The following is a 16,539-nucleotide window of genomic DNA, read 5'->3' on the forward strand; positions in this document are numbered from 1 at the left end:
GTGAAAAGTGATTCAGATTGGGGCAAAAAAATCCTAACTTCATATACACACTTCTGTGGTCTGAAGTGGCAGTGACTGACCAGGGAAGAGATTTTGGAATCATGGCAGATCATCCAATGAAAATGTCAGCCAGTGTGCAGCAGCTGTGAAAATGGCACATTCCATAGTAGGGATCAGTAGGAAAGGGATTGAAAATAAAACTGCCAATAGCATAATACTGTTATACAAACATATTGTGCATTTGGAATACTGTTTACAGATCTGGCTGCCACACTTCAGAAAGGCTTTTGCAGATCTAGAAAAAGTTAAGAAATCAGGATGGTTCTGAGGCAGAAACAAATCAGCAACTGGGGCTTAGTTTACAGAAACAGTCAGCAGGTGTAAAAGATTATGCATCGTGTGCAGAAAATGGACAGAAAGTTTTTCTCCCTCTCTCATAATATGAGAACCAAGGAACAACTAATGAAGCTGAATGGTGCGAAATTCAGAACAGGCAGAGTACTTTTTCACAAAGCACATGGAATTTCCCCCCACAAGTTGTAGTGAGAACCACCAATTTGATGGCTTAAAAATATGATTAGACAAAGCCACAGAAGAGAATGCTATCAATAGCTACTAGCTATGAACAGTGTTTGAAACTCCCATTTTTCCCTGTTTAGGGAAGCTTTTAATGTTTAATAGACTATTGTATTTTAATTTTTGTTGGAAGCCTCCCAGAGTGGCTGGGGAAACCCAGCCAGAGGGGCGGGGTATGTATGTATGTATGTATGTATGTATGTATGTATGTATAAATAAATAAATAAATAAATAAATAAATAAATATTATTTAGGTGCAGCTTACAACAACAAATTTCATTAGCGCGAGCAGTTTCTGAGCTCTGGGTGCAGTACTGTACCTAAGATTTCATTTTAAAACTGCAGAGTGGAAGGGAAGGAGCACCTTTTTCTGCCTCCCCACTTCCAGCTACTCTCTGAAGACTGGAGAAGAGACCCTCTTAAGAATATTAGTGGGGTGGGCAGGGGAAGCACTAGGCCATGTGAAAAATGAACATAATGTTTTAGCTGCAGTTCATTCATTTTCAGCTTTGTATTCTTGTTATTTAAAAAAAGCATCTGGACATTCCGTTCTTCCGCACATAACCTAGGTTTAAGGTGCAATTTAGCTCCTAGTTTTTATATCTCAGTTTCTAACACTAGCTATGAAACCTATGTACAGTGGTACCTCTGGATGCGAATGAGATCCGTTCCAGAGCCCCGTTCGCATCATGAGCAGAACGCAACCCGCGTCTGCGCGTGCGCAGGTCGCGATTCGCCGCGTCTGCGCATGCATGAGCGGCGAAACCCAGAAGTAACCCGTTCCGATACTTCTGGGTCACCACGGGACGCAACCTGAAAACGGTCAACCTGAAGTGTCTTTAACCCAAGGTATGACTGTACTGCCTTCAGTATCAGAGTAAGTTTGACTCTATATCCCGCTTGCTGAGGAACACAAGTGGGGAGAGGGCTGTTGCACTCAGGTCCTGTTTGCAGCCTTCCCATAAGTAGCTGGTTGGCCAGTTTGAGAATGCTGGACTAGGTGGGCGTCTTCTTATGTTCATATTTCTATCAATTATTTTTACTCTACAACTCCAAAAGTCTTTTTCTGCTCTAACAGCTAACACAACACCCTCTTAGCAAGCAGGAAGAACCACCTAACTGTAACCCACATGACATTTTAAAAACCACAGGCATACTCTTAAAAAAAAATAGCCACAATTTTGCTGCAGCATATGAAGTTCCTGGGCCAGCCAAGCAGCTCCAGTCTACAGATTCCCTCTTTCCTAAGCCATTCCCAGTACCTACACAGACGTTTGAATGGTATTCCTGTGTCTTATTGGGCCCACCAAAGCTGTTGCTATGATGGGATGATCCTAACATTGGAGGTGTGCGAGTATCTGCTGTGCTTGTAAGACTGTCAGACTTACACTGGCAACCTTGAACCACATTTTTATGTGTCCAGATACCCAAGTACTAGAATTGTGACTCACAATTGGGGTAGGGAATGGAAAACCTGCGAGGGATGAAGAATGGAGCAGTGTACCCTGCAAAAGTTCATGGCCAGCTGACAGAAATCCTGAACAGAAGCACTGCACACTGCAACAATTGGTTGCAGGTCCCACCTGTATGGAAAATACTACAAAATAAAATCAGCTAACAGAGAAATTCTGTACACATTGACTCAGAAGCAAGCCATTTTGAGTTCAACAGAGCTTCCTCCCAAGTTAAGTGTATATAAGATTGCCATCTAAATCTAATGTTTGTGTTCAAAGCAACTCACGAGAACACTGTTCATTTTACCTTCAGCTACATGTTCTAGCTATAAAAATGATGGTGAATAATTTTACAGTTATGCACACCCTAGCCATTATGTTCTGCTGTTGCTACAGTTTAATACAAGGCAGGAAACGTAAGACATAAGGACGGGAATGTATCTGGTCTGTCAAGGCCTTTCCACCTGCCAAAACCTTGTGGGCTACCACCACATATTAATCGGCTTTGTAAAAACAGTTGAAAAACAGTTTTGCAATTTGCTACTTCCCTGCTCATCCAGGGAGAGTAGCAACTGTTCCCAGGTGAGCTGCTGGATGACAAAATACCCCTCACACTATTATAGAGCCTTAGATCTAGACCCCATAGCATTGGGCTTAGCAGCTCTTTGCCAGTATTAAGAGACAGAAACCCTTTCATCACAGAAGACAACAATGACTATATCCGTACTATTGCAGCTTTAGGTTTAGCACTAAGCCAAACCACAAACACAATGTGTGGCTGCTCAAATCATGCCCACCTCACTCCTGTAAACAAGCCATGAGAAGTAAACTTGGCCCCTTTGCAGTTAGTCATTTAACAGTTAATTCTGTTACCCAATATCTAGCCATCATTACTCACTTTATATATTTTTTCAGTACCTTTACGTATGGACAGCAGAATCTCCTTGTGCATACATCAACCACCAGCTCCTATGACACTTTCACCCTCAACATCTAAAGCTGCATTCTACATCCATCAGAAATCACAACACTTACCTTTAATAGAATGTTAGCAGATTCCAATTTCTTGGCTTCAGTCATTGCAAGTAACTGCTCGTAGTCAACAGGTTTATACTTGGAACTCTTAAGGCCATTTTTCATACGAACCACCAAGCTTTCTAGTTGAAGCATGAAACAAATCAAACATGAATAAAGTCTCCAGCCATTATGTGTTTTGAAACACAATGAGAACAAAAGAACTTTCTCTTTTAAAAACAAAGTTACTCCACTGCAATTATAACAAAACATGAATAGGAAAGACAACACATGACGCTTTTGGTTTTTTTCCTGAAAAATACAAATAAATATTTCATGCAAGCCACTGACTCAGCGACCCAACACTTGAACTGAAGTGCCAGGCCTGTGAAGCTAGAGAAATATCAATAATCACCTAAGCAATGAACTGTTGCATATTATACTGCCTATCAGTTCAAGCTTGCAGGCTCAGTATGGACCTCTGCTTGCAAGAAGGAAAAAGGTAACCGCCATTTGGGTTACTGAGACAGTGGTTTGCATGGCACTTAACTATCTGCTAATTAGAATATAAAGAACATAGGCAGCTGCCTTATGCTGAATCAGATCATTGATCCATCTAGCTCACTACTGTCTACACTGACTAGCAGGGACGCGGGTGGCGCTGTAGTCTAAACCACTGAACCTCTTGGGCTTGCCAATTGGAAGGTCGGCAGTTTAAATCCCCAGAGTGAGCTCCCATTGCTCTGTCCCAACTCCCGCCAACCTAGCAGTTCGAAAGCAGGCCAGTGCAAGAAGATAAATAGGTACTGCTGTGGCAGGAAGGGAAACAGTGTTTCTGTGCGTTCTGGCTTCCGTCATGGTGTTCCGTTGAGCCAGAAGCTGTTTAGTCATGCTGGCCACATGACCCGAAAAGCTGTCTGTGGACAAACACCGTCTGCCTCAGCCTGAAAGTGAGATGAGCACCGCACCCCATAGTTGCCTTTGCCTGGACTTAACCATCCAGGGTTCCTTTACCTTTACCACTACACTGACTAGCAATGACTTTTCCGGATTTCAGGTATGGTTCTCTCCCAACCCTACTTGTAGATGCTGGGGATGGAACCTGGGACCTTCTGCGTGCAAAGCAGATGCTGTACACCTAAACTATGGTCCTTCCCCTGCTAAATGTTGCAAGAGCAGGACTCCTGCCAAACCCCATGATGCCTCTGTCCATCACAGAGAGAGGCTGACTGCTGCCACTGTGGGAAGCAAATACCCACCCACAAAAGTAGAAACAACTTCATCAAGGAATGTCAGCTAAGTTTCCTAGAAGCCAGAGCATAGAATTATAGGATAAATCTCATAAATCATGGACTCCACATAAACTCTATGTAATAATCTCTGTGTAACTAATACAGCTGACTAATAATGAGCAAGGCAAGCTGTGACACAAAAAGTGGAAATGGAACATTGAAATGAATTTTAAAAGTCTACCTATATCGCTACTTCTGGGAGATGTAGTAAATCCTCGAAGGTCGCTTCCACTCATCTTAACACCTGTTGAACAAAAAAGCAAATTATTTATAAGACTGGGACAATACTTTAGAAAGAGAGAGTCACATTCATGTGTTTTTGTATAGGGGCTTCTTTGTCTAGTGTGTACCCTGTTCACAGAATTTCACATTGCTCATCATATGAAACGGATTCTAAGGACAAGTATTACAGCAGCCATGTATATTTTACTGCATTTTTTTTTTAAGGATAAAGCTTATAAAAGTACAATCAAAGGTAATGTTATACTTGCATAATTAAGAACTGTTTGTTTTAAAATGACTTTCAGTTTGATTCTACTAATATTTCCTGGGCCACAACTCCCACTGAATCCAGAAAGCCTTACTCCCAAGTACATGTGCATACATGCACAACCCTAGTAATCATGTGGGAATCAAATACTGTGAAGCACAGTAATTTGCACAGACATTACAATCCAATGCTAAATAAAAGCTATAAAGCTACTTGCACTTGCAAGGAAGCAAGCATGTAAACAAAAGTTTCTCATATCCCATGCTACTAAGGTTATACCACCAACCAGAGACTACTTTCTGTTTGTGGATTTATGAATCTGGGTTTTCTTCAGCTGAATGTGCAGGCGAAACAATGGGTCAAATAATGGTCTGGATGTGGGCTAATAAACTGAGCTTAATCCAGACCAAACAGATACACACCTGGTCAGGAGAGATATTGATTTAACTGAGATTCAGCTGGTTTTGGATGAGGGAGCACTCCTCTTGAAAATCAGTTTGGGAGTGCTCCTGAATCTGGCTTTGCCTCTGGATGTCCAGAGAGTAGCTGTGGCCAAGGGTGTCTATGCAGCTTAGGCTGGTCGTGTGCCAGCTATTCCCATTCCTGATAAGATAGATCTAGACAGAGTAACACATGCATTCACTACACCCAGATTGTATTACTACACCCTGCCTTTGAAGAGTCTTCAGAACTTTCAGTTTGTACAAAATGCAGCAGCAATGATGCTAGTAGGCACTTGACCATGGGAACATATTGGTCCTCTTCTGTAACAATTTGTTTGCGGATACAATTCTAAGTACTGAAGATTAACCTGTGAAGCCCTATAGGAATTGCATCAGGTCTACCTGGAGACAGTCTTCCTGTCTACCAGCCTGTTCACTCCCTGAGTTCTACCAGAGAACCCCATCACTAAGTCCTGCCCAGGTCTTAGGCACAATTGGCTGGAAGAAGAGAGAGGGCATCCTCAGATTGTAGAATACCTTATCTCTTGGGCCCCCTTTCTTACTCCCTCTCAACCTATTAGTTTAAAATTCCAGGATATGGCAAGCATGTAGAAGATTCAGGCAGACCTTTGTTTTATGTGCCAAGTCCATTTCCATTTTTAAGATCTTTTGTTTTTAATTGTTGTAGCTACCCTCAAGAATGCAAACATAATGGAATGGTGGGGTGTATATTTCCTAAAATAAACCATGCATTCACTTGTCTATGATTAACTGAAATCAGTGGGGCTTACTGCACTATAGGACTGTACTATAAATGCCATACGTTTTGGAATTGAAACTTGAATCAATGCATTTAAAGAGTATGGTCACAATAAACCCCAAACATGTTTTATCTAAACTGCTGGCTTTTGTACATAATATTCTCTAATAACTACCTCTGACCACACCTACCTTTTAAAAACATAATCTCAAGTAGATAGTGCCAATGTAAAACAAAGAGAAAGTGACAACTCTCCCACTTACTACAAGTAAAACCCTTATTTGCTAACAGCAAGCCTGCCAACTCTCCTAAAAGGAACAAGATCATATCTCATCTGCATTTGCTAATATATTTAAATAAGCTTTATAGCAAATTCCTCATTGCCAAGGATAGAGACCGAACTAAAATTAATTAGCTGGATTTAGGGGGGGGGGGGAATCTTTGGTTAGGCTGGTTTAAAGCTGTCCAGATGGCAAACGGGAGCCATTATAATTCTGCAAGTTTAAAGGTTGAGCCAATGAAACAGATGTTCTGTGCTGCTCTATAGTAGGTCATCCTTTATATGCTAATAAGAATATTCAAATATAAAATCTGTGCAATAATTAAATCTTAACTCTACTCAAAACCAACTTTAAATCCCATTTGGATGGGGAAGAGCACAAAGCGACCTCAGAATTCCTTAGAAAGATTAGATGTGAAACGTGTCACACACTCGCGTCTTTCTGCTGCTTTGCTAGTTGGCAAGCTCCTCACCGACAATGTAACAATGGATGGCTTGCTGTTGACTTGTGGATACATTATCCAGTCCTTAGCTGGTGGCAGAAAGAGGAAATTCCAACAGGAAACCTTAAAGGAGTGCTCCCTCACGGGAGTGTTGATCATATTCAGAGTAATTTTTAAAAACCCTTGATTCTCACTAAGCATTGCACAAGTATTTTGTATAAAGAATGTGGGTTTTGCTTTCACAGAGAGCTGTGTCAGAGTAACCTCTATGCTTACAGCAGCATGGGTAGCTGAGTGACAGGCCTGTGATTCAACAATTCAGACAGCAAGAAAAGCAGTTCACATTCTTATTAAGTCATGTGACAAAACCAATGGACAGTATGTAATGAAGTTGTTCCGTTTGCAAAAGGACTTCTGGCTGGTGGCTGCGCAACAGAACTTTCCCTCCCTTGCCTCCCCCAGCACACTCCCTGAAGGTGTTCTAGGGATTTTGCAGATTTGGGGATGGCATGGGGTAGCGTAGGAAGAGGGAAAGTATGGGGAAGGTCTATGAGCACAAAGGACTTCTGTTTGTGCAATGGAACTACTCTGATGGTGAACAGTTTCAATGGTTCTTAAAATTAGAGTCCCTATTAGCAGGGCTTTTTTTCAGCCAGAACTCACCAGAACTCAGTTCTGGCACCTCTCAGAGTGGCACCATTACCATAAGGGAACAAGGGAGGTGTTCATGGCGAGCACCTCTTTTTCTAGAGAAATAGCACTATTAGGAACAAGTTATCATTATATCAGAGCATCAAGCCAGAACTACATGATATGGAGGATTCATGGATGCTACTAGAAACACTAGCCCCTGCCTACTTCCCTTCCCTTGTAACATCTAATACTGCATAACACATGACATGACAGCACCACTGAGAGTTCACCCACGAAGAGCTGCAACCACTGAGAAAGTTGAAAGAGAAACAAGCAGCGTAATGTAACCATGTCGTGCATTTTGGACAGGACAGAGGAAGTAGTACTACAGGGTGTTGTTTCTGGCAGAACCCAACATAAAAGGAAAATATTGTATGACTAAAACATGGTCTCTCACTGTGAGCTGTAATCATGACACGGTGCTGTAAGATAAATAAAGCTGTTTAAGAGGACCATCACTGAAATGCAGCTGGCCAATATAATCTGGAATTTTGTAAGCATGTGCTTGTGAGTCTCTCTGTAGTATATGTCTGTATAATTCTGGCTGGATTAAAGAATAAATATGCAATACAGTGGAACCTCGGTTTTCGAACATAATCCGTTCCAGAAGACCATTTGACTTCTGCAACGTTCAAAAACCGAGATGCAAAGGGCAGTCTGCAAATTTACAGAGAAAATTGAGAAAAATACGGTGGTACCACAGCGGAAGTCATTCGAGTTCCGAAACGTTCATCAATGGAGACATTCAAAAACCGAGGTACCACTGTATAGGAAATAGAATAATACAAGTGGGACTTGCAACATAAAGTGACAGTGTGGTGTGGTCCTGCTTATGATCCCAACTGCCAAGCCATGCCTTCTATCGGGATATTTCCTTTTAGTTCCTTCAACCCAGTTTTGCCATGTATTTCCCTGTTCCTCCTATAAGAGACACTCAACATTCTGGGGCCAAGGAGCATGCTTAGTTTGCACTTATCTATTTTTAGATTTTTGCCCTCATAGAACTCTTCAATTTTATCTACTTCTGAAAACCCTGGGTTTCCCCCAAGCATGCTGACACTTCCCATTTGCTTCTCATTGGTCCCATTTTGGTTATATAGCCATCAAAACTCAGCATCTCTGATTCCACTTACTGCACAAGGGCTGTCAACCTAGCACCCATGAAGGCCTTCATAGGTACACCTAGTGGCCCCAGACTCTGAGCTTTACTTTTTTTAAAAAAAGTCTCTAATGCTATAAAGGTAAAAAAGGTAAAGAACCCCTGGACGGTTAAGTCCAGTCAAAGGTGACTATGGGGTGCGGTGTTCATCTTGCTTTCAGGCCAAAGGAGCCAGTGTTTGCCAACAAACAACTTTCTGGGTCATGTGGCCAGCATGACTAAAACGCTTTGGGTGCAACACGAAGCCAAAGCGCATGGAAATGCCATTTACCTTCCCGCCGCAGCGGTACCCATTTATCCACTTGCACTGGCGTGCTTTCAAACTGCGAGGTTGGCAGGAGCTGGGACAGAGCAATGGGAGCTCACCCCATTGTGGGGATTCAAACCACTGACCTTCTGATTGGCAAGCCCAAGAGGCTCAGTGGTTTAGACCACAGCGCCACCCACGTCCTGCATTACTCTATAAAGTTATTCTATGATTCTATGAAGCAAAAGATGCAGATACCCTTCTAAGTAATTTATGTGAAATAAGCCAGTATGGTTGCTCCTTCCTGTCTGTGTTTTTAGCCAAAATCTTAAGTGAGAGCTATGACTGATGAGAGAGTTGTTTGGACATGAGGCAATGGGTCTCCCTCCCCTTTAATGCATTTTTCCTGCTTCTGTCTTATTTTCTAGACAAAAATTAAACAGGTTATGGCTTTTCTCGCATTGTTATGGGGAAAGCTTCACCATGACTGCCCTCTCTCTCATTTTGCTGTATGCCACACCCCCCAATGGCAGCCATTTTGTGTCATGTCACACTCCCAGCACTCCCTCAACATTCAAAAGGGCCCTCTGGCATATGTGATCTCTAGAGAGAGAAAAGTTTAATTGTTGGATTTTAATTAGTGCTATCATAATACATTTTGTATTTCAATGATCAGAGAAAACAATTTTGTTTGAAACTTTGGCTGCTGGCTTTGAATTTAGTTATTTCAACTCATGTGTGTACATGCAGCTTTAAACACTGTATGCACACATATTGGAACCCAGATTGGAACAGAGTTCCCAGACGTATGTACATCTGGCTATGCCAATCCTCATTTTACTTATTTGCTGGAGGAAACAGCAGAACAGAACTGGAGTGCATGCAACAGATATGTTTGTCACAATAAATGTGGAACTGAGCAAATACTTTCAGGAATTCACCTAAAACATTTTCCTTCCACAAAACAGTTCTTGGTACTGGCAGTGAATGGGTTTCCCCCATAAACTTGTGACAGTAATAACATCTATATGAATTTTAGTTTTTCCAATTAAGCAACTTTGAGTGATGGCAAAGCCAACCAAATACAACAATAATTCACACAGTCTCTCAATATATAACATATAAACCCATTTTTAATAATAAGCCTCCTCACCCTCCACTATAACACGTATAATCTTAATTGTAATTACAGTCATATAAGCATGGGATCATGTTTATAAATGACTTCTGTGCTTTGGGAAATGTCACCTTTTATTTTGTAATTTATCTCAAAGCTTGAAGAGACCTTTCCACACATAATGCTTAACTGAGATGTTTAGAACATAAAGAATCTCCCTAATTTCTTATGAAAGAAGCAGAGTTGCAGCACGTTTTACTTCTTTAGGTATTTTAAACCCATTGTAAAGAGTTAATTTATACCCAGTTCACCAACAGGACTGAATTCTCTGTTTTAGTCTCAACATGTTTGGTAATAGCTTTAAAGTACCCTTTGGCCCAGCATTAACATACTTTGTTCTTAAACTGTACTTATCTCTCTTCTTTGCAAGATATACTTGAAAGACCATTTTGCTCATAGTCCTAGTAATTTCTCCATTTATGGTACCAAATGTATTTTGCAATTTAATCCTTAAGCAATTCCTTGTAAAGCCCACACTGGCCGCAACTTCATTGCAAAGAGTACTTCAGAGGAATTAACTTTTGGTCTGATACCATCTTAAGTAATGATGATTTCATTTAGAATTCACTAGCCTTAGCAAAGAGGCTATAATCATTATCACCAGAGTTCCATCCTACAGAAAACTCAAAACTGAATGAAATTTCATACTTAGCTTCTTTGGTTAGGTTAATCAGTATTAGAATTATTGGCTCTGGATTTGTATTTTTAATAGACTACTGAAAATCTCACTGCTATACAAAAATGGTAGAAATAAAGTTCTGATAACAAAAATCTGATCCATTGTTATTATGATATATATTTGTACAAAAGCTTGTTACCAATGCAATGAAAAAGTGCAATACAATCTCTTCTGGAATGCTAACAAGTTCTTACCTACCAAATGTATTTGTTAGGCTACCTTTACACATTAAATCTATCGGTATATTCTCATATCACTTTAGTTAGGTGCCTCATAATACTGTACGCTACCCTGTTCATCTGCAATCAAGAGGAGTAAAAAGATGGATTTTCATTGTATGCTTAGCATGATTTAAAGGTGACTGTAGTGCCTAGGAGAGGCTTTCAGATTCAAATCTAGTGCTGAAGGAGTTCCGAGCCAAATCCCTCTGACTCAAACAGTCGTCATAGGGCAAATAGAGGTTAAGTGAGCCCTCCTCCGACGCCTAGTCCCTTCTCCCTTATAGACACTTAATTTTTTTATTATTATTATTAAAAATGCAGTAAAATGGCTACATTTTACATTAAGTAAAAATGAATGTAATAATGGAAATAACTTTAAAATGCATTATACTATAGCAGGATAATGTGGTTGCAAAATGTGTTACATCAGTCAAAACTACATACAAAAATGTGTTTATTAGTACAAATTTACCCCAAAATCCATAAGAATTTTCTTGAGAATTTTTAAAAAAGAAAAATCCTTTTTTTGTAAGAATGCAGAATTTAACTGGAAAAAAGAGATGATGAGAGAACTGAAATCGACAGATTCTTCCATCCCTAGAGTAGGCTCAGGATGCTGGGTAAAGGTAAAGGAGCCCCTGACCATTAGGTCCAGTCACAGACAACTCTGGGGTTGCGGCGCTCATCTTGCTTTATTGGCCGAGGGAGCCGGTGTACAGCTTCTGGGTCATGTGGCCAGCATGACTAAGCCGCTTCTGGCGAACCAGAGCAGCGCATGGAAACACTGTTTACTTTCCTGCCGGAGCAGTACCTATTTATCTACTTGCACTTTGATGTGCTTTTGAACTGCTAGGTTAGCAGGAGCAGAGACCGAGGAACGGGAGCTCAATCCTTTGCGGGGATTTGTATCGCCAACCTTCTGATCGCCAAGCCCTGGGCTCTGTGGTTTAACCCACATCGCCGCTGGGAGTACCACACAAATACTTGAACTGCTGGTACAGTAGCTTATAAGGCATGAACATGGGGTTTAAAAACAAAAACCCAGTTTTAAAAAGGAACCTGTCCTATGAATAAGGCGCCCAGTTTCCTCACATTCTGTTGTCTTAAAAGCAACCGAGTTCATGCAATCCAGTCGGAACTGTGCAATTAAGCACTCGCAGGTCAGAAAAGAAGCTAAATTTAAAAGACACCAACAATCCACATACACTTATATGTATAATATATGCATAGTGATGGCATTGTTGTAATTATTACTTTTCCCCTCAGAAATGACAACCATAAAAGAGCAGGGCAGGACACTGTGCTGCACATTGTCACTCTTGCATAAATTACAGCAACCTCATAAGCATGGTGGGATATTAGACTGACATACTGTACTACACATGAGTAACTTCGCATGCGTGACCAAGTCCAATTAGCTAAAAGAAGATCGCTTCTGTTGAAAAAGACAAGCTGAGCTGTGAGTGGGCTACTTCATAGCTTCCTTTTTTCTTTTTTTTCTTTTTTTTTGCTGCAGTCTCTAAGCAATAAAACCCAACATTTAAAGAGTAAATAAGACTCATTTAAAGCTTTTTCCAGCTACATCTAACAGACGAAAAGGAAGCAAGACCACTTATACAGTGCCCTGGATCAGGAATGAAGTAGGCATAAACGTAACACTTCAGTTAGAGCATATGGCCAATGTTGCTATAAAGTTAAAAAGTAGCTGCAGTTGTTGGCCTCCCCGAGGATACTCAAAAACAGGCGAGGTAGGTGGTGGGAAGTGAGGGCGGGAGATGTGACTGTAAATGTGTAGAAATCCCATGCATTGCTCTCAGCTGTGTTGCTGTTCTTTTTATGCTTAGAAACAAGAGGTTTCTACCTCATAGGAAAGCTGCGACCTTAATAAGGACCTTGGGAGTGAGTCGCGTCTTTCCATCAGCTGAGTTTGCAGTAATAGGCACTGGAAACGACACAGAATAAGGGATAAAGCCGGTTTTACTTCCCATTCAGAGATTGAAACCTCCCAATAAAAAGACAGGGTTTCACGCAGGTGAAAGGATGGGGGCGAAAATGGAGGATGCAGGGGAAGGAAGGGGAAATTCCTGTTTATTGTTTTACTGTGGAATCACCATCTCTGCAACAGAAACAGCTGCCGCTTTCCTTTCTAAGGAAAAGTAGCAGTACTTAAAGCATGCTTTTTAAAAAGGATGCTCAATGCGCTTTTTAGCTTGACCCATAGTAGACTGGCAATTGTGTGAGAAATAATTCTCCCCCTTTGTCTTAATCTGGAGTGCTATCTCAACAAAAGTTTCCGTGCAGGTGTGGGTGGGTGCACATGCGTACGCATACACACACAATATTTAGATCCAGTATAAACTGTAATATTGACCTAACCAGAGAAACCCCTGGAAGCTCCAGAGAAAAAGCCTACTACATAGTCAGCAAAGTGTAGTATGTGGCTCTTACTGAACTATACCACTTCAGATTCACAGCCGAACACTTCACTTCTGTTTTAATATGATGGGCTTCGTTGTTATATGTGGATTGCTCTAGTGCTATCCTAAGACATTCTGAGAACAGGAAACACTGAAAAGGTGGGATACAAATTCCTAAATAAAGAGCACAATATTCTGCACATAAGGGACGCGGGTGGCGCTGTGGGTTAAACCACAGAGCCTAGGACTTGCCGATCAGAAGGTTGGCAGCTCAAATCCCTGCGACGGGATGAACTCCCATTCCTCGGTCCCTGCTCCTGCCAACCTAGCAGTTCGAAAGCACGTCAAAGTACAAGTAGATAAATAGGTACTGCTCCTGCGGGAAGGTAAACAGCGTTTACGTGCGCTGCTCTGGTTCGCCAGAAGTGGTTTAGTCATGCTGGCCACATGACCCGGAAGCTGTACACCGGCTCCCTCGGCCAATAAAGCGAGATGAGCACCGCAACCCCAGAGTCGGTCACAACTGGACCTAATGGTCAGGGGTCCCTTTACCTTTTTATTCTGCACATATTGTATGTGGGAGGTTTCAAGCCAGGGAGGGGTGTTTTTTGGTTTTTTTAAGTATATACAGTGGGACCTTGGTTTAAGAACAGCTTAGTTTATGAATAACTTGGATTAAGACTGCTGCGAATCTGGAAGTAGGTGTTCTGGTTTGTGAACTTTGCCTTGGAATAAGAACATGTTTTGCTTCCTGTTGAGTGTGTTCCATTTGTAAATTGAGTCTCCCACTGCTTTGGAAAAGCACGCCTTGGTTTAAGAATGCTTTGGTATAAGAATGGACTTCTGGAACGGACCAAGGTACCACTGTATACACAACTCTCCCCCCTCACCTGATGTGTGGAGTGTTACAGCCCAGCAAGATTTGTATTATGTGACTCTGCTGGCTGTTTAGCCGTGCTATTTTCTGAATCACAATTTGCTTACCTTTTGCCACTATCATACAATTATGGGGAGTCGGGGGCGGTCCAGCAGTATGATCATAAGCAATTCTCTTAGTGAGTGATGAATAGATCTGCATATTGCAAATGCATCTCTACTTCAAAATGTCAAAACACTTTTAATATACTTTTAGTCACTTAATCCCAGGCTTCCTTTTTACAAATTCCAGGGAGAATAGACATTTTAGCTCGCTGGAAGAAAGAAAAAAAAGTATAAGCATGTCTCATTGCACTTTAAAGGCTAATATAGTGTGCCATCAGCTTTCATGGGTCACAGCTTATACTACAATATTGACACTCAATCCACATTTCAGGGCAGTGAAAAGTTTCAAGGGGCAGCACTTCCTGGGTGTGCAATTTTATATATTTTTTAATTTACAAGGAGAGCATAGTAGAAACAAATATATACTCCTACAACAGATCACATACAGTATTCACTACCTCTCAATCAGAGTGCCAGAAACAGCTCCAATGCTTAACAGTATCCAACCTAGGGTGATTCACACCTCCAGACTCTGTCCCTCAATTTCATTCCCCCTAAACTCAAACTTGGCTATAAACTAAATAAAAAATTCCTTTCAGTAGCACCTTAAAGGCCAACTAAGTTAGTTCTTGGTATGAGCTTTCGTGTGCATGCACACTTCTTCAGATACACTGTTCAGTGTATCTGAAGAAGTGTGCATGCACACGAAAGCTCATACCAAGAACTAACTTAGTTGGTCTTTAAGGTGCTACTGAAAGGAATTTTTTTATTTTGACTATGGCAGACCAACACGGCTACCTATCTGTAATTGGCTATAAACTGTTTCTCTGTGTCCCCCACCCGCAGCTCTGGTGGCCATCACATCCAAAAGGCTAGAAACAAAAGAGAAACATTGAGGTTCTTTTGTCAAATCCCTAATCCCCACCAGACAATATTTTAGCAAAACCAAAGTGACAGACTCATTCATCATAATCAGAGATGGGCTGAGCTCAAAACAAGTTATCTGTTAGTCTTTAAAGAGCTGCAAAACACTTAGTTGTTTTTGATTGTCAGAACAAACCTGAGGTGGAGGTAAAATGGTTGTAAATGCAGCTTAGCATGCCAATTGTCTTTGGCAATTTTGGGATTATTGTTTAAGATTAAGGTATACCTACATCCCAGCCCTACCAATTCCTTTGCCTACAGCAAAACTGGTGCTTTGTCACATCTTTTAGCTAAATGCAACATTAAAACTTCACTAAAGTATTAAAGCATTATATGATTCTCCAAAGAAGTGTTAACAAATAGTTTGTCCTTGACTAAACTCCTGGTTAATCTTCAATAATTAGAAAGTGTAACATACCCAATGGTGAACGAAGCAAAATCAATCTGATTTCTATTTTCAGGTTAATACACATCTTAAAAAAGAATACTGTGATGGTGTTCAGAGTCCCAACTTGAAGGTTTTATTTCAAACTCAAGGGGTGGAAGCAACTTATAATAAAAATGTCACCCATTTAGATAACGAGCCTCCCTGTAACCCAGCATAGTGAAATTCTGGTCCAAGGGGCTCAGGCTTTTTAAAAGGCCCCCCAACCCCCAATTTACTAATGCCAGCAATGATGGTATCAGCACAGAGGAGCAGATCAGAGCATTCAGGAAACAGCAAGAAGCACCCCAAGCTGCTCTGATGTTTCCTCAAGTGCTAGCAAAAGCCAAATACTTAGGAAGCATGACAGCAGACTTGAATGGTCCTTCCTGTTTCCTGACAACGCCCATTTCCTGAGTTGAGAGGTTTAAACTTCTCCCTATCCAGCCCAATGCCATGATGGGAAGGATACCCAGTACCCAACTCCTGCTCTTCTAGGGATCTACACAAATCAGCAAAGAAGTGGGAGGAGCTTCTGTCTGTCATGTGGTGTGTGTGCCGAAATGCATCCCTGAAGCATTCAGACCAATGTACATTAGCTGTTCCTGCTGCAACCCAATGCAGAATCTAGAATTTGAATGCAGATCTGAAAAGAGTCCACCTTCCACATTCTGAAAGGTGGAATTCAGGAGGGTGTGTTCTGAAGTACTTGAGAAAGAGAGTAAAAACGTAAAGGGATAGCTAAAATGATTTGGAATTAACTACTCACTTTCCTCTTAACTAGTCACTCTCCTAATAATTATTTATACACCTGACACAGCCTCTTTTATGCCTTTGGAGTATAAGAATTCTTTCTGGGTACTTG

The 16,539-nt window shown here is 41.2% G+C and overlaps 1 protein-coding gene across 6 annotated transcripts in view; it reads right to left on the minus strand.

Annotated features, from left to right (window-relative positions):
• Window positions 1-16,539, minus strand: part of CCDC148 (coiled-coil domain containing 148) — a gene marked incomplete at its 5' end in the record, with an annotated part of 101,770 nt that overhangs the window by 66,184 nt on the left and 19,047 nt on the right. For 5 of the 6 annotated variants that reach the window (XM_083494004.1, XM_083494001.1, XM_083494000.1 and 2 more), the window contains 2 exons: window positions 3,066-3,187; window positions 4,518-4,580. In XM_083494004.1, coding sequence (XP_083350130.1) covers window positions 3,066-3,187; window positions 4,518-4,572 — 177 coding nt within the window. Of the gene's footprint in view, window positions 1-3,065; window positions 3,188-4,517; window positions 4,581-5,248; window positions 5,415-16,539 lie in introns of those variants that run through there. The other variant, XM_083494005.1, reaches the window with a different exon arrangement.

This window comes from Podarcis liolepis (assembly GCF_965112155.1).
Source record: "Podarcis liolepis genome assembly, chromosome: 1".
Classification (NCBI taxonomy): Eukaryota; Metazoa; Chordata; class Lepidosauria; order Squamata; family Lacertidae; genus Podarcis; species Podarcis liolepis.